At 45.3% G+C, this 25,092-nt stretch overlaps 1 protein-coding gene across 31 annotated transcripts in view; it reads left to right on the top strand.

Annotated features, from left to right (window-relative positions):
• LOC120904365 (septin-7) overlaps window positions 1–24,886 on the top strand; it is a 31,097-nt gene extending 6,211 nt beyond the window's left edge. For 7 of the 31 annotated variants that reach the window (XM_040314486.1, XM_040314427.1, XM_040314459.1 and 4 more), the window contains 10 exons: window positions 2,826–2,827; window positions 12,875–12,988; window positions 13,266–14,014; window positions 14,101–14,353; window positions 14,438–14,630; window positions 14,705–14,867; window positions 15,301–15,342; window positions 15,810–15,975; window positions 16,077–16,210; window positions 18,564–20,350. In XM_040314486.1, the coding sequence (XP_040170420.1) occupies window positions 2,826–2,827; window positions 12,875–12,988; window positions 13,266–14,014; window positions 14,101–14,353; window positions 14,438–14,630; window positions 14,705–14,867; window positions 15,301–15,342; window positions 15,810–15,975; window positions 16,077–16,210; window positions 18,564–18,771 (2,024 nt within the window). In that variant the 3' untranslated portion in view covers window positions 18,772–20,350. The other 24 variants (XM_040314520.1, XM_040314502.1, XM_040314512.1 and 21 more) reach the window with 21 other exon arrangements.
• Window positions 24,887–25,092: the final 206 nt, after the last annotated feature.

Here is a 25,092-nt window from a genome sequence, read left to right as displayed (position 1 = left end):
TCTCTCTCTCTCTCTCTCTCTCTCTCCCCCTTGTTAAGCTAATCATTTAAAGCTTCCTGCCTGCCCTGTTTCGCGCTCGCCACTGTGGTTGTGTGGTTTATCATGCGGAGAAAAGTATGGATAAGGCAAGAAAAATCCCCCCTCTACACGCCCTTTTCCCCGACAAGTAACAACACCACCGCATCGTTGTGTTTATATATTTACAAGCAAACCGACGCATCGCGCCTCGTCAAACCCATCATCCGAATGGCCATGAAACGGCACAATCCCCGAGGTCTGTAGAAACTCAGTTTCACTTGCTTATGGGTCTGTGTCTCCCCCCCCCCTCACCCACCATTTTTTCGGGTCTTACACCAGCTCAGTCCGAATTTTTAATGTAATTTTTAACAAAACGATCTAATCTAAATGGCTTTCTCTCGATGGTGGCCCCCCCAACGCTTGCGGTTGCGTCGTCGTCGTTCGTTATTTGTTCGGCAGTTTTCCCGGGCCATGGACCCCAACTTCCGAATTTCACTTTGGAATGGCTTTTCGGTGCTCTCTCTCTCTCTCTCGCCCTCTTGCCGAGGAGAGGAGGGTCAATAACAAACAAAAAAGTGCAAGGGATCGTGCGAGGCGAACGAAGATCGAGTGCATGTGGAAGGGAAAGGCTTTTATCTTTTCACACCCACATTAGCAGCGGCTGGGGCGGGTTGGGAAGCCTTTTGGTGTAAGGTGTAAGGTTTTCCACGCACTGTCCAAGGAGGTGTGGTTTTTTATTCGGTGTTTAATTTGTTTTCTTTTTTATGTTTAAGAAAATGGAGGGAAAAGGGAAAAGAAAACGGTTCCGTGATTGTGTTCTGGAGAAAAAAGGAAGGGGGAGAAATTTGATACACTTACGTGTAAGAAGCGAACCTTACGCGTTTAGTTGTGAGTTTTGTCGAAAAGATTGGCTTTTTACAAGCCTTTTTTAATTGAAAAATTATCTATCCATGCGGCGCGTGTTGTGCAGATTTGTGCCCCATTTGAAAGGCTCGTCAACTCGTCAACACGATCGCTAACTAACTAGAATCACTTTTCGCGTGTGTTTTTTTATTCGCTGTACTTGAAACAACCTCCCCTCTCTAGTAGATGACTTTGCTGCCACGGAAGTGTGCAGCTTGAATTAAGCCACACACATCATCGCACCGATCGATACAATAAAGCCTCAAACCCTCCGCCCGGAAGCCCACCCCCGGGGGGGTTTCAAATTGCTCGTTACTCGGCCGTCCCAGAAAGTGAACCGGTAATGAAATCCTCAATCACCGCGGTGGTGTGTGCTGTCTGTCGATTGAGGTGGCCGAAGCAACGACATGTGGTCTGCCGGTTGCTGTTGATGTTTGAATGTATTTTTTTAGGTTTTCTTTCACCCCGCCCCATCCCATTTTTTGTTTAGAAACGTTAGACACAGCACTAGTAACGGGTCGTGTGAGAAACACTTGAAAAAACAGCCATCAATCATCGACCAGCACGGTAGAACAACACCGTAGATCGTGGTAGATCACGATCGTGTGTGCAGAGCTTACGGGGGTTTGAGCATTGTTTACATGAGGTGTGTGTGTGTGTGTGTCGGTTGCATGGGATGAGTTGTCTGAACCTTGGTATGGTTGCTTGGATGCTCTGATACATTTGTTCCATATGGAGGTGATACTATCAAGATGGGGCGTTCCAAAGGAGGATTATTGTCCCAATTGGACGGTATCATTTGCTTGCAGGTCGTTGGAAAATTCCCTGGGATTAGTCATACTAAGAAGGTTTTCCAGGTGAGCTTCTATGGTTTTTGGAAGAAGTTGAAGCCTCTGAGTGGTCCAAAATTACCAAATGGGGGTCATTTAGGCTTCGAGGTTGTGCGGAAGGCTTCGGGAGATCTTATGGTCAACTGATTTGCTGAAGATCACATCATATTCTAAATATTTGTCAAGATTCTCAAGATATGTGCCTAAAACTGCCATTGGACGTGCTTGGACAAGGTTATTGGTGAGCAACTTTCTTTCGATGCATCATGTCCTACCGGTTTGGGTAATCGTCTTCATAACGTTCAAGATAACCGCAATCTTTTGAATTCCAAATGTCTGAACATCTAGAGATGTATTGGAACAAAGTCTTGGAGTGATTTTGATTTCGTTCTCTGTACCAGTATGCAATTTGATTCTTCCTCTGTCCATGGGGACAACCTTTACTACGCCCAGACTTCTTCAGCTGCGTGATCATCAGCTGACATCCTACCAGACTCTGAAAAATCAAAGGATTTGCAAGATTCCTATAGATCAATTGATGCTAATTGGGATCCTACGTCGAACAATGTTGTAAGAACTTATCTGAACGATTGTTTGACATATGGTTGCCATCACTCAGTGCTGGAGGTTAGAATCTCTTCAATCTCCATGGGTAAATTTGGGGAAAATGGTTGATTTATGGCAAAAACAAACAAAACGACCCAGTTGATCGTTCGATCGCACTAATCAAATTATAATTCACCCGGTTTACTAAACATTCGATTGAAACTAACACATAATGTTTACAAACAAAGCTATAAAAATTTAATGATTTTACACTCATTTTACTACCTAACTAATTTGTGCTGTTATACTTTTCTTATTCTCTCCTGTTTCACATATATCGCCTTCTTCGCGGACGATGGATCTTCGCTACGGTACAACAACTCTCGCGCGGTACCTTGACGAACCTCCCCCCTGCGTCTGTGTGTGTGTGCTGTCGTCATCATCATCTTAAAACACCGCGCACATATCAATTTCACCATCACCTTCACCCGGGGCCGGGGCGTTACAACGCATCGCCACAACCTGCAGCGGTAAGTATTGCGCGCGCCCTAGGTACTAGGCCCTACGGCCCCACCACGTGTACATACATTTCCACCTCGATGCGCAAGAGCAAGAGCACGTACTATTCTAGCCTAGGTGTTTTTGTGTGTAGTTTCTGCCCTCCCTAACTTCATCCCTCCTGTTCACTGATCCTCCCCTTTCACCCGATCCCTTCGGTTGAGTTCAGTTCGGTCGTTGCACACGTTGCAGTAGTTGAGAGAAATGGCAGTGGGGGGTTGCATCACGTGTATCACGAGTAGCATAACCAGGTGAGCCGTGATGGATGCAGCCATACCGTGGTCCGTACAAAAAAGGGACGTGCATTCTTCTTTTCCTACATGTGTATCGCGCTGATGTACACATCGATTCTCCAGCCCCGATCGCGATCGCGTGTGTGTTGTCCAACCGTCCGAAATATTCACCCAAAACGGCATTTGGTACACATTTGGCTTGTGTCTTGGGTGCTGTAAGACAAATAAACACCGTTACCGTAACACCGTCAAGCGTGCCTGCTGCATTTGCTGGGCATTTGTTTTGGGTATCGAAGGCGCGCCGTCGTCGTCGTCCAGAAATCACTGCACCATATCAAAGCCGAAACCGAAATCAATGAAACGACGCCACACGCGTTGCATATGTTTGGAGAAAAAAGGCTCAGATCCAAACCACTGAAACAAATAACAACCGATCGTCTATCGGTGTCACGTATCCTTTTAATTGGGGGCTTAAATATTTATACGCGCAACCCCAAACAATCTTGGATGCGCCAAGACCGCACGCGTGTGTGCGCGCGCGCGCGGCCGTACGCGCACATGTCCTTTCACTTGCTGCGGGCTGTGGAATGCGCCGTGAATGATGATTTCCTAATGTCGTCGTCTTTGCACATTGCACACATAATGTTGGATGTACACTTTTCCACATTATGGATGCGGTAGAAAAAAACAGTTGTGCAGACAATTTGTGCGCGCTTGATCGCTTCGATGACCCCTCGATCTGGTCGATGCGATCGAACCACTCAAATGGCTGTTGTTAAGTGTTCGATTAATTTGTGCCACCGCCACCCACCGGCATCGATCGGGGTCATTAATAACAATTCCACACACCGGACAGACAGGAAGCGGTGTTTCGGGTCGTTGTCACTGTTTGATGATCGCTCGTTAAGGGTTTTGGGGTTGTGATTTTGGTGAAGCGCAATGGAAACACCACGCATGACACATTGACTATGACTTGCGCGCGGGCGCTTGCTTTACGCCGAAGAATTCGATTTCGATTCGGTCAGCACAAATGGAGGCGAAGAAGTGTGTTTAGCCACCCTTTTTGTACGCTTTCATAGAATCATACGCCCAGGCCAATACGTGCCTTCGAGTAGAATATGCAAATGGTGTGTGGTTTAGTCGCGCGCGTCCATAAGAAGTGCTGGAAGAGCTGGTATTTATGGAATTATGCCACATGGTGGTGGCCCCCTTTCGTTTCGTTACCACCCTTTACGAGCAAACATGAGTAAATTCGGTAGGTCAAGCCGCAGTGTGAAACAGTTACTCGTACTACTAACTGTCCGAACGCAAGTAGCCACTTGGCCTGATTGGCCCTAAACGGTTGCCCTGTTTGACCAAAGTGTGCAACCTTCGGGCGGCGGCTACCGTCGATCGATCGATCGATAACACGCTTCCCCAAATGTTTTCTCTTCTAAAGCTCCTATCTCCATCACTAGCCGCCGATGTTGATTTATCCGATATTGAATCACTTTCACGGGTCCTCTTTTTGCTTTGTTTTGTTTGTTGTAAATACTCCGAATTGGAGGGCAAAAAGCATCATTCACTCCACAATAGGAGGATGTCGGATGTGGCTGCAAAAATCATTAAATGCCGCCGTAACCGCGAAGGAAAAAGCGTAAGTGAGGGAAGCAATTCGAATTCATTGTTGGGCAAGCGGGCTGCTGGTAGAGAGAGAGCGCGCCGGTCTTTCAACGTGGCGCGTTACGTCAGTTTGAATTTGATACACGCCACCGCGGAAGGCGAAATCGCGCGCTGCAATGGTGCGTTGAAATGATCTCGGTGCGAGATGGAATATGCCTTTAGTTCGAAAATCAATTCGGTTAGCCGAAGCCGAACAGTTACATTTTTAATCGTTTCTTCCTCTCTCTCTCTTGCTGACATAAGAGAGCGCGGGTGTCGGTGCAAGAGAGCCAAGCAAATGTTTGTAATTAATGTAACGCCTAGCAAATTCGACTAATTCGACCACGGCCAGTGTGGACGACAATGCTAACAGAGCGTGGCAGAGCAGCTTAAATCATTACTTTCCCCCGCGATTGGCCACACGCGTCTGATTCGTGTTAGTTGAATTTTTATTTTATGAAGGGAAAGTTTGGATAAGATAAGCTGTAACCGTGGGTCTGGTTGTTGCGCATTTTTATGCGCTCGATTATGGAACTGTTGAATACTACTGCAATGATGTACGGCAAGCTTGAATGGCCTCATTAATGTAAGATGTGAAACGATACCGTGGCAAGACGTTATCTGGTCAAATGTCATGGTTGTTAAAAAGGCAATTCGAATTAGAAATACGATTGCCAATGATTTTCCGATAACAAAACAATGAAATGCAACTTTCAGTTTCCAAATCTGAAATCAACCGTCACTTTCAAAATGCACTTGAGCGCGTAGGACAGTTTGAATCTGTTCTACGCTCGGTCGAAACGCTTCGTGTTGCGCTGCAAACAAATCCACCGATCTGAGACGTTTTCAAGTAAATCGCTGTAGCAGTGTTTGTGTGTGTGAATGCATGGTTTATGGATTTACGCTTTTTAAACATGTTTTTGTGGTTATTTAACGTCTTTATTTGTTTAAAAATCATATTCTGTTTTCAAAATGGTAAAAACACAAGGCAAATCTTTGCGAAATAGCTTCAATTGCCATACAAATCGCCTATGTTCAAGCATATCGTATTGACGTCTCCAGTAGCAAACCTTCCCGCCGGTCCGCGAAGGGTTAATCCAGCAAGCGTCACAAGTCGTTTGTGATATCGCGGCAATTCAACAGCATATTTACAGTGGCGCTGCGTTTCGGTCCGGCAGGAAGAGAAAACGACTCCCTTCAGTAGGTAGGCGTGTGAACTTTCGGTGTGCGGGATTTTTCGTCGTGCATAAAGCCCAAGTGCAATCTCGCGTGCAGTGTGTGTGATAATTTCCACTGGCAGCAGTCACTTCAAGCTCGTGCTGTGCGTTCTGGTGGACGGGAAAGGTTAGCGGGACGTGGTTGTTGCAACAGAAGGGAGAGTTGTCGTCGTCGTCGTCGTTTCGGTGTGGAAGAAGAAACGGCACACCACACACAGAGCGCCTTGCAAACACACACACTCTCGAGAGCCCCGAAAACTTGTCCAGGCAAGATTTATCGTCCACCCGTTGTTGGGTCTGGCGGAGAACACAGAGAAGGAAGCAGGAGAGCGGGTGTTAGGTGTATGCCAAAATAGGATTTACCCTTCTGCTGTGTGCAGTGTGGAGAAGTGAAGAAGAGCAGTAAAAGGGGACAACAAAAAGAAGCCGAGCAACTCGGTGTGAGTGTGCGTGTGTGCATGTGTGCGTGCGTATCCTTTTCCAGCCCTTGGCTATGGTGCGTTTCCGTGTGCGCTTGTGTCAGTGACATCGAAAAGCAGCAGCAGCAGCAGCAGCAGCAGCCTGTCAAAAGCAACGCCTGCTGGAGAGCTACCAGGACACTTTGGAGTGAAGAACAGTGAAGTAACAGTGCAGTTTGTATCTTTCGGCGACATTTTGCATGATTACGGATTAAGCAAAGCCCTAAAGCTAAAGTATGCAAAAGTAGTGCAAATCCTTGTGCAAAACCGGTACTGCGAATGAGGGTGTAGGCGTGTGTGTGTGGAGAAGGAAACAAGGAAGCAAGGAAACAGGGTGCTCTGGTGTGCGAAGTTTTGGAAGTAATTCTTCTTCCCCAAAGCCAACACCCTTTCTGGGGGTTGGTTACAGATTGGATATAAAAACGGAAAGAATAGTGAAGCGAAAAGAAAAGCAAGACACACAACTGCACCTCGACACGATTGCACAGTTTTCAGAGCAGGACGAAGTGTGTGTGTGTTTGTGTCTGTGCGTGTGTGTGTTTGTGGGTGAAGAAACAGGACAGGAAAGAAGTGTGAAAAAGAAGCGAGCACAGGAGCGTGCGGAGGTGTGTGACTGTGTATGACCAGATATCGTCTTGTGTGGTTGTGTGGTTGTGTGTGTGTGTGTGTGTGTGTTGTTGGAAGCATAAAGAATAACTGCACCAGAAGAATAACTGTGTGTCTGGCCTGGGAGGGGGAGGGAGTCGCAGCATTTAACGCAGCATTAACAACAACAGCAACACCAGCAACAGCGGCACTAGAATAACTTTCAAACATTCAAAACATGACTCATAAGCCGCAAACTGGACAGCAAAACTGTTTCCAGCTATCTTCTCTCTCCCTCTGTTTCGCTGTTTCTCTCCTTCGCGCTTACCCGTGTGGCTTGCTTTGATTTGTAGCTGTGGACCAAAAGCTCTTGCTGCTGTTGATGCAGTTTTCCATTTTTTGCAACAAAACAAAAAAGGAAAGAAAAAGCCTCGCTTCAATTGTGAAAGTGATTATTTATTCCGTCCAACTCCAACGGACCCACCAGAAAGAGAGATATGTCCGGCTGTGGGGGCTGGAGGAAAACGTCCCGTGCATTGTCCATAGTTGGTGTGGGGTGTCTTAATGTTTCCCCGGGGAAGAAGCCGGTGCCTCTGACCACCAAAAAAACACACACACACACATATACATGATTGATGGGAGGAAATTGGGCGAAAGTTATACTCCGCGGTGAAGCCTTCCCCTGTTCAAAATTGGATCGGGATTGGAGACCGCAAAGAGGAGGAAGAAGAAAAAAACAACAAACTGCCATGAAAGGGGCTGTCGAAGTGCGTTTGCGCTTATCAAAAATTAAACATTACCCACATATACTCCTCCGTATCTCGGACGGTTTTTGCTGTCGCTCGGGTTAAAATGGCAATATAAAACACACACCTTATGAGTGCCACTTACCACCAGCTCACGGCAAATCCACTCTAAAAAAGCGTCCAATTAAATGTTTTATTAAAAAAGATATCAATTAAGGCGGTTGTCGTCGCTCTCTAAGCCTACCGCTCTTCTCCTACGTGCGGCTTCTTAGCCCGTTAGTTGCGGGTTCACCACACCACCGTAGAGCAATGCCGAAAAGTTGCGTATTGATTACACAATAATAAAAGCGAAAGGAAGCAGCGCAGCACCGCCGAAACCACTCCACGTACGACGACGCGGCCAGCCAATGATGATGGAGGAGGAAACCGCAAAAAAGGAAACGTCTTTTTGATCGATTGTTCGGGTCGCGGTTCCCCCCTCGGTGGTGGTGGTGGTGCTGGAGGTCATTTTCATTCGGCATGTTCCGACTAATTTTAGCCGTTCTAGCATTGATTCATTGGCGGCATTAAAAGTCGTGAGTAATGAAGTACAAACATCGTGCGTGGCCTGCAGGGGTCGAGCTCTTCTAATCGCGAAGTAACGGCAGGGAATTAGTCATTGGCCATGATTGCCCTGGACTGTGGAACACTTCCGTAACGGATTGTAACTAATTGAAGAGAAATATGGACAAGAGGTACATAGGCAAAGGCTTTGAAGTATTCTGGAGAGATTTAAAACACTCATGCCTTTCCGAGCCAATGTTGTGTTATGGCCTACTATGACGAATGTCGTCGTGGCGTGAAGCACAACCATGTGCAATAAAACAAACGCTATCGTGCGTTCTGTCTTGGCTTGACCGTGGCCCATCCCCTTTGCTGTGCGCTGATAGACGCCTGAAGCAACTGCCCAGCGGGATCGGGCTCTTATCGGGCCCAAACAAAAAGTACAGACAGAAAGCAACACAAAAGCCCTCTCCACGGGAGATAGAGAGGGGCCCGTGCCCGACGAGGAGGGGGGCAATGTGCTACTATTGCTTCTATGGCCGCACGACACTGATTCGCACTTGAAGAAGGAATGTCGGTTGGTTTGGTTGTTGCGGCCACGTCCGTGTTTTGACGTGCCCAGTACACACCACCGAGCCGCGAAGTGATGAGCGCACGTACTTCTCCGCGCCCCACTATATTGCACCGGAAGTCTCTATCCCCCCCCCCCTCCAGTTCCCCAAACAAGTCAACACAAAAGAGGTAAAACGGGGCCGCACGCGGGGCCAGATTTTTTTGGACACAGCGCAGAACAGAGATATACGCATTTTTAGAGCTCTTACTTACTTGGGTGTGTTGTTACTTTGCCCATCCGTGTCTCCAGTATTTGGAAGGTCTGGTGAAGTGGAAGCAGAACGTTTAAACACACACACACACTTGAAACGGGTAATGCTCAGCATATTTCTTCTTCTGGAGGGATACGCAAGAGAGGCACCGGGATGAGGGAGAGGGCGGAGAGGAAGTTGCTTATGCGGCAACTTATTCCACACACATGTGTTGTTGTTGTTGGGCCATCGCTAAGGGCAGGCTGAAGCGGTTGAGTCAGTACCATTCGGCGGTTGGACAAAACGTGGTAGAAAAAATCACGATCATACTTATTCCGGGAAGCCGGGAATGTACGACGAGTGCAGTGTGAACGAACGCGCGTTTTAGGTCATATGCGGCATGGTCCCGCGATGTGCATCAACCGCGTCTTGGTCCTGTTGCTGCTGCTGCTGCTGCTGCTGGTGTAGTTGTTGGGCGACAGCGTGTTTATTTGTCCGCGCCCCATCCCATAAGCCCTTAAGACATATTGGAGTTGCCCCGTGAGAGAATGGACAGAGATTCATCTTTTTTTTGTTCGTCTTCTCTCGCTCTGTTCTGTTTATAATTGATCCCGCCGAGTGCCCTGCTGCTGCTGTCTAACCGTTTCCGCTTGGATTCATCAGCTAGGGTCATACGTACGCACTCACACTGGCCTGGCCTGGCCTTGTCGCACCATCGGAATCGGATGCAATCGGAGCAATGGACGGCGACGGGACTATCGGAATGTTACATCTCCATTTTGCTACGGCGCGTAGGCAACATTAATGCCTCACATACACGTTCTTGCCACAGCACAAACGGATACATTGTGTCACATAACGCGCACATCTTAAGATCGACACAGTTCCGTGCCCAGATGCTTTTTTTCTCGTTCCATTAGCACAACCAACCGGGAGCACCATATGGGTCGTGGGGAGAAAAGGCAACTGTAGACGCAGCATGAAGGGCATGAAATGTGCGGTGAACTACGCTGTGCGAAACAAACGGTGCGAAATAAATGCAGTAATGCATCTTGCATTCATTATCATTCACTTGCTGCAAAACGCATGCGCGTGACGTAAAGTCAAGGCAAAAAAAACCCGTGCGTGGAGGAGAGGGAGAATGAAGGAGAAGCATACGAGTGATAAGAAAGATAGAGCGCGCGTTGTTGCTGGTGTTAGAGACTATTAACAGTAATGCTACAACTGCTACTACTACTTCCACGGTCAGAACGCGGCAGCGGCGGCGGCTTCGGCTGGGGGGAACGTAAATTGTTTCATTTGGAATGAATTAAAACCACTCTCGGTCACCGACAATCATACACTGAGCCATTTCGAACATTGCGTCTTTCCGCTTCCAGTGCGTTACGGGGCTTTGCCCATAGAGAGAGGGTTGATTTATTTACATTGAATCATTGCCAATCATTGTGTGTACTTTTATTGGCTCTCCATTGCCGCCGTAGCGTTAATCTTTCGCTTACCGATCGGTTCATTGCTTAGAATGGCACGGAACGATGAGTCTTAAGGCGACAAACAAACGGTACTCTCTCTCTCTCGCCCTACACTTCCATCCGTTTATGTTTAAGGTCTGCGGCCCCGTTAGACACACATTCACACACATACACGCCGTACATGGACGATGGGCAACTGAGACATCACCAAAGGGACGCTGGGTGGTGGTGGGGTGTGTCATGCAAAAAAGGAGATCTTTTCATAAATATTAATAATGCATATAAACCGCCCGTGTGTCCCTTCACCGCGCGTGTGTTTCCCGCGCAAACTGCAACTGCGCCCGTGTGCATGGTCCCGCGCCCACCGCCCATCACTCCCCTGCGATACATCGTGCGAAAATGTGTGCGATTTCTAAACGATTACCAGACCTCTATAACCTCAGCAAGGGAGAGAGACGATCGTTTGTTTCAATTAGATATTACGACCACCTACCCTAAACAACGGCTTCGGCACACAGTGTGGGGACAACGCAAACCAACCCCCCGGCGGGGACAGCACAGTTCTTCTTCCCGTTTGGCTTAATTTATAGCTCGTCGTAAGTGATCGCTTTCGATTCGCGGCAGCACACAATCACACACAAAAGTCGCGCCAGCCAGTGCGTTATCGGAAAGGTCGCGTGACGTGAGTGGGTCAAGATGCGTCGTGTGTGTGTGTGTGGCATTCCTTCTGGTAAACGCTTACGGCTGCAGCAGTCGGCCGGACCAGACGGACACTCTTTCCTCTGACTCTGAAAGCGATCGATCTTCATCGATCGTGCTTCTTCAAGACTGCATTTCTCTACGCGGTTTGCGCAAGCAGGAGTTCTAACCTTACGTCCAATTTTTAAGAATGTTTCCAGCCTAGTTTGTGTAGTGTCGCGAAGAAATAAAACGATAAGAACTCTGAACGAACGAACGCAAGTGTGACAGGTGTTTCCCCGTGTCCCATCACTCTTCCTGTTTTCTCTCTGTGTCTAGTGTGCATGTACGCGTGAGTGTGTGATAAGCGGTGATATAAGCAGAGTATGAAAATATGAGTACATCAACGCCCACAGCACAGCAGACGGCCGGACCCGGTGCCGGTGGACCGCCAGTACCGCCGGTGAAGCCCGTCCTTTCGTCGCCCGGCGCCTACATGGCCAACTTCCAGGGGACGGGTGGTGGCGGCGGCGGTGGTATGCCGGTGGCGGCACCCCCCATTACGGCCGGCATCCACGGGACGAACAAGACGCACGAGAAGCCGACGATCGCCGCCCGGCCCATTCCACCTCCGAAGCTGCCAAACTACTCGTCATCCTTCAACAAGATCGATCGCGATCGAAACGAGTTCACCAAGATCGACAAAGCGGAACGGGAAAAGGTTAGCCTGGTGAGGAAGCGCGACAACTTGCGTAGTATTGTGGGGGGAGGGGGTGGGATGAAAGAGAGGATCATCATCGATCGATCGCTCCAGTTGCCGGAAGATGATCCTTCTTTACCGGATTGGGTGTTTGTGCTTTCTTTTCCAAAAAGGGAGAGGAAAACGGTTAAATTTTATTGATTATTTCATTAAATCGGCTCTTTGGCTCTTTGAAATGTGCCTACCACCCGATCATGGGTGGAGATCGAGCTCTGCATACAGACACAAACTAAAACAAACAGTTGCGTATGTTGAGAAGGGGTTGTTTACCTCTCAATTGCGGTGGAGAGGGGGGGGGGGGATAATGTAATCATCATTGGATGGGTGGTAATAACAATCCTTCGGGATTGGTGCGGGTGTTACGATGCTCACTGTACCCCGAAGTGTGTGTGTGTGTGCCGTTTCTTAATGCCTGTCGGCGAGACGTTGCGCCTGGTTGGGTTTTACCTTCACGTCCCGCTGCTGCAGCAGAACGAAGGCATCTTCGGTGTTTAGAAAGAGGGTGCAAAAGGAACAGACAAGCCCGACCAGCAGTCAGGCAAGGAGCTACTAATGACTAATTTCACGCTCCATTTCCGCGGTTTCCCTTTTTCCTAAAGCTGTCTGTTTTACATTAATGTTAAGTTTGATTTGGTTTGCAGTTTCGTTTGTTATTAAATTAAAAAATTAATGTATTTTTGTTTTACAACCAGTGTTCGTATAAACGATAAGGATCTGTGTGGTTAGAATAGTCGTGCCCGTCGCGTTGCCTCCATTTTTACAATTCTTCTTTCGTTCTCCCCGGTGTGTCGTTGTTCTTCGTTGCGTGTGTGTGTATGTCACCCTGTGTTTGGTTCGGTTTTATTAATTGATTCGTTTATTTTTGTTTGGTATGTGTGCTTTTCAGTTGGCAACGAAGCGCGAAATGTTCTTCAAGTCGGAGAGCAACAGTCCGTCCGGACCGCCACCAAATCCACCGGTAGGGCTGAACAGTCTCAACCTGGCTAACAACAACGTGATCGTGAGTTGAGCTTTGCGTTGTGTGGTTGGCTTCCTACTTTGCTCCCGCTTCCTCCCCTCCTCCTTGCTCGCTCGCTCGCTTGCTCCTTGTGCTCCTGCTCTCTTCACATCGTTGTGCATTATTCCGCTTTCAACAAGCTCTAACCTCCTACTTGCCTACTAACATTGCCTTTAGTATCCACCATACCCTACCCCCTCATTCAGCTTTATTAATGTGGCAAACTAACAGCTAATCCAACACTTCCGTCTCGCTTCTCTCATTCTATCTCTCTCCGCAGCATAATAACAGCGCAAACGCGGCCAACGATAAACACAGCACGGCAGGGCTCACTAACTCGGTTGGCGGCGGCGGCGGCGGTGGCGTCACTAACAACAGCTCACCGGCCGCGGTCTCGATTGGCGCAATGGTCACCAATAACAATCACAACGGTCTGAACGGTGCACCGGCCACGAATGGCAGCGCTGTGCACGCGGCAGCAGCAGCGGCGGCGGCAGCAACCGGGAACAACAATCTCGGCGGAGGAGGTGGCGGTGGCGTGAACGGGCTGGCGACCAGCATGAACAGTATTTCGCTGAAGGAGAAGCGGGACGCCCTGCTGAACCATCACGATAGCGGTGCGAACGGTCACCACGGTCATCATCACCATGCGGATGCGGCGAACGCGAAGCTAGCGAACGAACGGCACGAGAAGGAGAAGCCGGTGATGAAAACGAAGCCGAAGGAGCTGGACGGGTACGTTGGGTTCGCGAATCTGCCGAACCAGGTGTACCGGAAGGCGGTGAAGAAGGGCTTTGAGCTGACGCTGATGGTGGTGGGCGAGTCGGGGCTGGGCAAATCGACCCTGATCAACTCGATGTTCCTGTCGGACATTTACCACGCCGAGCAGCATCCGGGACCGTCGAAGCGCATCAAGAAGACGGTGGCCGTCGAGAGCACCAAGGTGCTGCTGAAGGAGAATGGCGTCAACCTAACGCTGACGGTTGTCGATACGCCCGGTTTCGGTGATGCCGTTGACAACAGCAACTGGTAGGTCGCAGAGAGGGAGATAGAGAGAAGCTTCCTTATGTGCTAATGCGGTGAATGCAATGTGTGTTCTATACTCTATTCTACAGCTGGCTACCGATAGTGGATTTTGTAGAGTCGAAGTACGAGGAGTATTTGACGGCCGAGTCACGCGTCCACCGAACGGCGCTGCCCGATTCGCGCGTGCACGTTTGTCTGTACTTTATTGCCCCGTCCGGGCATGGGCTGAAGCCGCTGGATATCGAGTTCATGCAGCGACTGTGCGATAAGGTGAACATCATACCGGTCATTGCCAAAGCGGACACGCTGACTCCGGAGGAAATCACTCTCTTCAAGAAACAGGTAATGTTGTTTGTGGTGGAGAGGCAACTGACGTGTGTGACTGACGGGACGACGTATACAATGGGGTGTTCTGTTCGATTGCAGATTCTAAACGAAATCGCTCAAAATAAGATTAAAATCTACGATTTCCCGGACCCGATGGACGAGGAGGAGGACGCAAAAGTACTTCGCCAGCTGCGCAGTCGCGTGCCGTTCGCTGTGGTCGGTGCGAATGCAATTATCGAGATTGATGGTCGCAAAGTCCGTGGACGACGCTACCCGTGGGGAGTTGCTGAAGGTATGCGAGAACGAAGGGAAGATGTTCGTGTGTAGAAAACTATATCAAACATTTCTTGCCCTTTTGCCTTTTAGTTGAAAATTTGGACCATTGTGATTTCATCGCTCTGCGCAACATGGTCATCCGGACGAATCTGCAGGACCTGAAGGATGTGACAAACAACGTGCACTATGAAAACTATCGCTGTCGAAAGCTGGCCGGTTTGGGTACCGATGGCAAGGCCAAACTAAGCAATAAGTAAGCACTCGGGGCACGCAAAAACCGAATTTTGAACCCCTCGTCCTTGTCGGTTTGGCCTGTGCTATTTTCTAACTTAATTCTCATTTCTAATTTGTTGGCTTTCTTGGTTGTTTGTGCATTTTTTCATTTTGCATTTTGCAATAGCTGCTCTAACGTTACATCAAATTCACGGTCCAGCTGCGAATGGTTCGACGAGAGTGAACGTGTGGTGGGTGCTTTGCCCTCTTCCGTTCTCTTGCAACCATTCGGAGCTGATCCGGGAGTGTGTATGATGATGGTTTATTATTATTTATTATAACACACGCGTGTGCATATTTAAAACACTGCTGCTGCTCGGTTTAACACTAAAATCATTTTCATTTCTCACCCTTTTAAAACAAAAAAAAACAAAAACACAAAACAAACGACCCCATATTCATCACTCATCCAGCTTATGCAATATTGGAACTGTTAACACAAACGGTACTGGATGGTAAGTCAGTCTACATGGTAAATGGGAAAACTAATTGGTATTAGCGTTATCATAGCATCTTTCCTTCGCCCCCTTCCTCGTTTAGTGGCTGGGTGGTCTCTATGAAAGTGAAATCCCGCTCAACTCAACTCAACTCAAATGGTTTAAACCCAAAACTCCGGAACACTTCCGGTGGGATTTCATTTTGATAGAGTCTTCACCATCTAAACGCGATGTGTGTGTGCGTGTGTAACACAGCATAAATGAAACTCTTCAACAGCTCATCAGCATAATCTGTGCTTGCATCCATGGCTTCTTTATTCATCCGTTCGTTTATCGCATTCATTTAGTTGCTAATGAAAAAAGAAAACATGAATAGCTTTCTGTACCACCGTGCATGCAGGAGAACAAGCAGAGAGAAAAGCGCGTTTTGAAAGAATAGTGCGAAATGGATGATACTCACGAAAACGTTGAAACTTGTCCCACAGGAATCCACTGGCTCAGATGGAGGAGGAAAAGCGGGAACATGAATCGAAGATGAAGAAAATGGAAGCCGAAATGGAGCAAGTGTTTGAGATGAAGGTGAAGGAGAAGAAACAAAAGCTCAAGGACTCGGAGGCCGAACTAACCAGACGTCACGAGGAACGAAAGAAGGTGATGGATCGAGCCGGGAGGAGATTCAGCATCATTTGATGTTGGCGTTGATTGACACAAACGGAGTACATGAAATCTAATGAATCAATTCCCATTTTTAGGCACTCGAGCTTCAAATTCGTGAGCTGGAAGATCGCAGAAAGGCTTTCGAGCAGGAGAAAGCCGAATGGGAACAGCAAAACGGTGTCACGCTTGACGAGCTGCGCCGCAAGAGCCTCGAAGCCAACAGTAAAGAGTAAGTATTAGTAGCTTTCAGATGTGTACCATCTTCTTGCTCACTTTGTTACTTGTTACGGTTTTCTTCGATACCTTTTTTGAACATTTTTTCTGTGTAATATGTTTGGTTTTTAGTTTTCAAAATCCCCCTTTCCCTGTCTCGCCAACGATCTCCACCATTTTTAAATCAGCAAAACACTCGGGGCCATTCGGGGCTCGAGGCTAAAGCAGGCCAAAGGAAGGCTAATAGTAAACAGTAGATTGGATTGTATTAAATGTAAACCGAATAGCTTGCCAACAACAAGTAGGAGACCTTCGTGTAGGCTTCTGGGGGTGTGCTTTTGGATTTTGACCCATCAACGATCGAGTCGTCGTTAGTTACTTGTTTACCCATGATCACCATGCTCTAATGGGCCTGCGCATATTAGTTAAAGAAACTTTTTTGAACGACAAAAGCAATTCTTATTCAACAACCCGTCTGGGTATCGTTTTGTACAGCATCGTTGCGATTTTGTTATCTTATTGTATCTTTTTGTTCATTTTATTTGTTTTCTTAATATCACATGAATGATGCTATTTTTATTACTACAAAATGTTGCCGTGTGTTCTTGTATACCTTTTGATTCATTTTGATCAACGCTCTGTTCAGTTGTTTTGTGCCTTACCTGCTGTGCCTTACTTGTGTCAATACTCTCGTGCTGCTCTATTTCGCTTGCCTATCTTCTGTTTCTCGCAACCTTGGCGGGACTTTCGTCTGTTTTCGATGGATAGCATTTTATGTGGTGTAACTGGAATGATCTTCTTTGGTTGTTAAATTATCCAGAATCCAGAACTACTGCTGTTGCCTTATTTCAGACTCTTTCATTCCCATTCTCCTATGTGTCATGTCTAGAGAAAATCCCAGCTACTGTCCTAATGCTTATTTGTGGTACTATTTAATTTGCGTATGTTGTATAATTTTAGTGAGTTTGTTATGTTTGTTTTTACTTATTCATTTTGCTTCCGCTTTCTACATGTTAGTTTGCTTCATTGAGCTTATTGTTGTTTTGTGTTGGACCTTTTCGTCGATCGGTCGGTTACGTTTGTACTTTATGTGTTTGTATAACAGCCAAAATACGATACAGACTTATGAACAGAAATTTATTTGGTTGTTTTCTTCTTCTTCTTTTCCCCTCTTGTTTACCCTTGCCATCATACGAAACAACAAAAACAAACACACAAACAAAACATTGAATCCAAACTTCTTTTCCAAACTCTGAAACCAAAATTTGTGCAACTGATAACACGAAACTGCGCTCTAAATTCTATCCTATCCTAATCTCAATACAAACGGTACACGGATACTCTGGAAAACACACGCAATATTTTCATAATTCGTATGAAAACAACAAATAACACTTTATCAAACAAACAAACAAACAGGAAGAGAAATTTTTGTGTGAGTAAACATGACGAACCGTTTTGCCTTTTCCATACTCTTCAATCTACACTTTGTTTTTGTATATACTGAATATACAAACATCAAAATTGTGCATTTTTTCGTATTAAAACAGCATTTGTCACCCATTTTTTTCCTTACACATGACGCGATCTTCTTACTGCTGGAGCATACTGCTATCACTTTACAAACAAAATGTATTTTTATCGACACATATTCCACGTGTAATGTTAAGGCAAATTCATTTCAACCGGTTAAGACCATGAATCACACTCCTCCAGCACCACCACACTCACTTCATTCTGCATCTGCATACATAGCGCCGTACGCGTTGGGTAGGATATGTGCTGTGGTAATATTTAATGTTGATTATGAACATTGCATTAACGGTGTAAATAATTTGAGATTTCGTTTTGAAGCGTTTTGTATGTCTCTTGTGGTATTAAATATAAACTCACAACAATTCGCGGAACTTTTGGTGGTATTTGGACATTTCTGTCTGGATAGCAAAGCAAAGCTGACGAATAAAACTCCAACACACTACTTCCAAACACACTTCAGGGTTACACATTTACCTCAAAGTTGTAATTTTCAACACAGCGTGAAAGAGATTCTGTGTTGTGTGTGTGTGTGCATGTAGTACCTGCTAACAATGGTAAAGTGTTATAATATGACCGACACTTTGTAAAATAGATGATAATACATGTAAAATTAGATGATACACACAAGCAATTAGCGAGCCAACCGATCATCGTCTGCATAGATGGTGAAATATAGTGCAAAGCGCAAACACAATTGGTACATTATTTGTATAAAAAACACACACTCTAGTTGAACTCTATATCCCGTGTATGTTTGTATGAAGTAGTAACACCTCTCCAATCCCTTGATGTACAACTGATGTAAAAACAAATGCCCCCCAAATGCTTTCCAGGACCGCGTCTCTTGCATCAAGAAGTTCCGATGAGTCGAAGGGCAGGCGCGTGTTTGGATCGTTGCTGCGTCGGCACACTAGCTTCGGGGCGCCGGACGCCGTCCGTGGCGTTACCGGGGCGGCCGGTTCGACTTCCACTCTCACTACTAGCGCTAACAATAACGGCAGCACGGTGCCACCCAGCCCGCAAGATCATAACGATTCGTAAATGTGTGTGTGTGTGTTGTTTTGAGCGGTTGGTTTCGTTTATTTCGTTGATTCCGGGACTTTCATCATCACGAAAAATACATAACAAAGTAAAACAGTCTCCACGGAACGAGATCGCTTCTCGCGGCAAGGTGTAGCTGCATCTATATTTCATGTGAATGTGTATGACCAAGCGCGGAACAACCATCCATAAATATCAAAATCTCACCATGCAAACCAACCGCAGTCGCCACACCACCATTCGCCACTAGAATTACTAGCGTACTACTAAAGCTCGCCTCACTGTTTACTCTTCTGCACCCAACCACTCTTACTTGTGTGTAACTTTCATCTCATTTATGCGATCAATTGTAGACTAAATGAAGAGGGTGAAGAAACTGTTAGGTAAACGCGCATTACTTACCATAAACCGCACTCTAACCAATCCCTATCACACACCACTCGTTCGTCGAAGCTAATATCTATCAGCACTGTGGAGCGGATGCTGAGTGGCAAACATAGTGGGACACATAGTCAAAGGTAGACGGAACGTTGGTATATATATATATTAGAAGGGTAAAAAAGGAGAATGCAAAAGCATTTATAAAAGCAAGCAGCATTACTCGGATAGTGTAAATGTAAAGTTTCCTTCTGGTAGTCTGGCTGGACACACACTATTGAGATATATTTCCCGCAGGGAGGCACACACCGTGTGTCGCTTGCTATCTTCAACTATCTTTTACTCCGTAATAAGTACATCAGTCAAAGGAATAGGGAAATCGATCGCAACACAAACCTAACTAACCAGGTGGATCATCCAACCACATATGCAATAGAATGTAGCGTACGCGAATACAAATATTCTAGTGAGAAGGGCTTTCCTTACATATGCTACAGTACAGTGACGACGCGCGAAGTAGTAGTAGTATTATACAGAGAAGATAGATTGCGGAGCATATTTGGTATAGATTTATGAGCTTTTTCGAAAATATCCCACAAGTCACGACGGTTATAGGAGGGGAAATTAGAGTGGAGAAGGTTGCAGTAGATTTAAGATTTAAATGTTTTCATTACCACGACTCTACAAAGAAAATGTAATACTCACCCGTTTTTGGTTAAAACTGTATCTCGGAGAAGGCATTGTTGGGATGGTTAATTTTATGTGTCAATTTTTATGTGTGCTTTCATCAATTGAGGGTTCGTCCCCCGTGTATTTGTCCTATGTGTATGTTTTGTAATCTCGTTACTATTACTACTAATTTACATCCAAAAGCAAACAAACCCGTATCATTATAACGCTCCTTTTGTAGTGGGAAATTAATACAAAACCATATAAAAAAAATATCACAGTTTTAGGAGGGCACATTTAGGGCAGATGGTTCTGATATATAATAAAATGGAAGAGGAAATAATTACATGTACGAAAGGCAATAGGAAACAAAACTGCTGTTTTTGAAATTCTTAACCCAAAAACTGTGGAGAAAGATGAAAATGCTTAAACAAACAAACAAACAAACGGCACAAAATAAATGATACAGCAGAGGCAATGAACGTAAAGTTTCCACATTAAAACCATTTGGCTCATGCGAACAAACTGACAATCTCTTGGCTGGCATTTTTCTTTCACACTTTCCCCCCTTTCTCTATTCATACTTAATACTCGTCCTGCATTCTTCATGCTCTCTCCCTGTTGTAACCACAACCATCTTCTCCATCTGTTTCTGTTACTGGACATCTGGGGGATTTGACACACTCTGTTTGAGGTATTGATCAATTAACTTACATCCTGTAAACTCCCTTGCTAGTACCAGAATCACATTGACACTATTATACATTAACACATTATACTACCCTCTCATCTCTGGGCCTTAGATTGTATCCTATGTTATGATAACGTGCACACCTCCATTTCATTCCATGTATGCGTGTGTGTGTGTATTTGTGTGCGAGTTGTCCTTCCTTTCTTATACATTTGTTTATCTCTACAACTCTTCTACATTCTCCCTCTTTCGCTGCATGTTGTTTTGAAAAGATCAAGTTCGTTTCGAAATGATTTGTTTTATCTTTGCATGTACCCTTTTCCGCACAGTTTATACACCTTTCACTAGTAACAGTTGGCTTTTGCTATCACTTTGGGGATGTTATCATTGTTTCGTAAAACTCTTGCTTAATTTTACGTTTACTACCTACATGCTTGTTGTGGTGTTGTGCAACATTATCTATTGTGATATGCTTTTATAAGTCTCTAGAATACGATCAACAATGTGGATATTCGTATCATGGCCTGGGTTTTGTGTAGATAAACTAAGACACCCAACAAACCTCCCCTCATGGCAGGTAACACCTCGGTAGTTAGAGTTTTAGTCAAGATCATCACACCTCTACATGAAATCTTCGCAGAACCAAAACTACTCCTCCAGACATAGCTTTATCTATCTTTGGCGCTATGCAGTAGTTGTTAGCTACTCGCCCCGGTCTCCGTTTGCCGTATCCTTACCTTCGTTTGATTAAATCGTTTTCGTATCCTGCAAGATTTTACTTCCTTCCTTTATATACCCACTTTGCTCTACACCTTGATTATTCTTCTAGAGATACTCTTTTAGATTATATGCTATGAAATTCGTTTTGTTTTTCTTCCCTCATTTCTCAACATTACCTCCCTGCTCACCGACTCCTTTTCAGAACTGTGGACGGCAAAGGTAAGAAAAAGAAGGGCCTTTTCTAGAGTTTCGCTCACCGTTAGAGTGTGGTGTAAAGGACGGTGGGAAGAAAGTGTGCGCACACTGCTATTACTACTACTACTACTACCACCCGGAGATTGGCCAGCGATGATTGATGACGCGGACGATGAAGATGATGATAAGGATGATACGGACGAGATGAATGTGTGGTGGCTGGGATGTCAGGAAATGCAGAGAGCGAACGGGAGTGGATCCACCCTATAGAAACATATGCCCCGCCCGGATAGAAATGGCACAGGCGCACACTTCCGCCACTACCGCCATTACGGTCTGCTACTACAGCTCAAACGGCGTCCACTAAAAACAGAATTCCCCCAACAAAAAACTCCCCCCAACTGTGCTGGAGACGCGACTGCCACAGTCGAGTATAGTTTAGGTAAGGTTTAAAAAGACAGTTAAACAAAACCGATCATAGCATCACCGCTAGCCACCCGCCACTTCACGATCATCTATCCTCTGTCGCATCTTAGCAAAACAAACCACAGCCTCTCTTTCTCCCTCGTTCCGCTCACCCGCTCATCATGCTTCCCGATCATCATACAGTATACTTCATAAGAGATTAGTAACACCATCGGTCACAAGAAAAGGAGAAAGAGCAGATATTTTTAGGCAGACTTTCTCCAGCTGCGCTAGTACTAGTGAACGGAAATTCTAGTACACTGCTGCTGACAGTGCTTCAGGGCGATGGCGACATAGACGAAAACAGAGGGACAAACCAGCCGTGTGTTGTGTGCTTGTATTAGTGCGCTACGCAAACGAGGGCCTACGGAAGGGAGCGAAATGCGATAAAAACATATATTTTGGTGTATAGTCCATTGGAATTAAGCTTAAAAAATACGCGACGACTTACAATTAAACGAGAGCGCTGCACCTCATATTATTTCTCGCAGGCCTATATAATCGAGTGTGAATGACTTTTCTCTGCCGCATGCACGAATTTTGCTTTCTTTCAATCTTCAAATAAAGAAATTAAGAACGGTAAATCCTACATTACCGGAAGGTAATGTCCCGTACAAGCAACACCTTTGGTATGATATAAAATTCATGAATGCTAGAGAAAAAAAATGTTCAGAAAACACATAAAACGGCAACCTTAAAATCGGTCCTCCCCCCACCGTACACCGCACGAATGGAAAGAGCGTGACTGTGAAGGTTGTAAAGACCGGATTAATGGACGAACCACGCAAAACAGTTTGGTACCAACACACCAATAAATCCATTTCCCCCCCACAAGCAGAGAGACAGATATGCCATATATATAGACATTTAGAGTATGTATATTTATTAAATTATTTTTAAGAAAACATGGCTTATTTTTTATATGAAAAAGAAAAGAGAGTGAGAGAGGGAGAGAGAGGGATTTGTAAACCGGGTTTTCTTTTTATATTTACAAACACACATACACACACACACAGGCGCAATACACTATTGTTTAATAAAGTGATAAGGAGTAAAGGGTTGCGATATGGAGGAGCGAGCAGCGAGAGACAGACATAAAAGTTTCCTCTAAAAAATGGACGACATTGACAAGAGCAGCTAATAATGCAATATGCAAATGTTACTATGTTAAAAGATTACAAAAAAAACGGAGGGAAAAGTAAAGAAAAAAATCACACAAATGAAAACGAATCAATCAATAGCAGTAATCAACAAGTATAAAACAATATAAAACAAGAGTGGATAAAAGGAGAGAGAAAGAAACAGCAACACGACATGTTCGTGTACACATGTTCCTCTAAAGTTAAAATTAAAGGGAAGAGATATAAAAACAAAACAAATATGCTTAACTAAGCAAGTAGCAGCAAGATAAAACAGAAACAGTAATTTGAAGATAGCAAACAGATGATAGATTTCTTCCCGTTCGTAGAGACGGTTCGATTTCTGTTTAAAAGACATTCGCTAAGTACAACACCATATATTTGATATAAGATCAGCATAAGAACAACACGACAAACGGCGGTACCAATAGCGGTTAACAGCAGCAGTGATTTTTAGCTACAAATACACATAGACACACCCACACACTCGCATTCACTCACCAGGATAATAAAGCACACACGTCCCATTTTTTCGATCATTTACGATTTAGCGCAATTTATGCAACAACAAAGCACAGGCACAGGAATTTTTACCTTGATTAGATAGAAAAAAAGAGTAAGTAGTGTTGTTTTTCTTGTCGATCGTTTGCGATAAGAGGAAGAGAACTCAAAACTCCCCACCACCATCCGGTTAACCATCTCTTTGAAAAGGCAATTGCTGCTCACTAGTCGAATTTTTGTACTAAAAACTACACTCAAGATAAACAAAAACAACGAAATAAATAAGGTAGGGAGAATTGGAAACATTTGAAACGGTTTAGTCGTCGCCTGCGTATTGGCGGATTTTCCTTGCGAAATTCGTGCAATACACGCGGGTCGAGAAGAAGGAAGCTAAGACAAACAGAGGAAATGCTTTGTGATTTTGCAGATCGCGGGGGCACCTGTTGTTGTTGTTTAGTCACTTTACAGGTCTCGCTCAACCTGCAAGAAGACACTCGCACAAGCCGCCGCAACACGCCGTCAAATGATACTTTCTATTCGCAGCAAAGTATGGAACTCATTTCGACCGCTGGCTTGCGTGCGTGCGTGTAGCAAGAGTGTCCGCAAGTAGTGGAACTGAGTTGAGTGAAGAAAACAGTTTTAAAGCCCAATTTTACACAAATAAACCCCCGATAACAAGGCACAGGTCGTCGTTGCACTGATAGACGCTTCAACGGCATCGTTGCTTTGAATGGAGCAGCCCACAAACACGTGTGGCTTTCTGTATTTGAAATTAAAGTAATATCAAAGCTCTGCTGTACAAAGCGATGTGAAGAATGGAAGGTAGCTTTTTTGGATCGATCGAACTCACATAACATTTCATCAATTCCACGTAGACAGCAAGTTAGGAAGCTATTTAACTCTTTAAAGAATTGCAACAGTACAACAGCAGACTAACGATTTCACTTAACCAGCTAGCGATAGATAGAGCGTTGTAAGAGAAGAAGCAAGGCTTTCCCTCCAGCGTTGTGCTGGTTTTTATTTTTGACGGCGAAAAGGAAATTGATCCCCCCCGGCCGGTGTGTGCCGCGAGGTTGTTGGTGTGATGTGTTGCAAGAAGCTTGATCATTCAGAACGATCAGTAGATTAAACTGATCGATAGCAATAGGCCCCACTAATTGAATCTTTAGATGAGATAGAAAACATTCAATATTTCTGCTGCTCTGACGCTGTCCAACACACGCACTCTCTCTCTCTCTCTCTGTCTCTTTATTCTCTCCTTTGTCTCCAAACAACACACGCTGGTAAAAGAAAATGCTTATTCACAATTAGTCATGCTGGTGGTCACAGAATAAAGAATTATAAACTTACCAAATAAGGATTAAAAACAACGCTCCCCTCCTTCCTTCCAACACACAGCGTACAAAACAAGTGTGTTTGTGGGATCGATCGATATATGATGCTCTCTCTCTTGGAAAAGCAAACGCGATTAGAGATGTGTTTCAAATCAAAAACAAACACAGTGCAACTGGGTATGGAAGCTGGGCAGAAAATAAGAATGATAAAAATGTAAACAGCACAGAA

Source organism: Anopheles arabiensis, chromosome 2 (genome assembly GCF_016920715.1).
Source record: "Anopheles arabiensis isolate DONGOLA chromosome 2, AaraD3, whole genome shotgun sequence".
NCBI classification, from domain to species: Eukaryota; Metazoa; Arthropoda; class Insecta; order Diptera; family Culicidae; genus Anopheles; species Anopheles arabiensis.
This window is presented reverse-complemented; position numbering and strand designations above follow the sequence as displayed.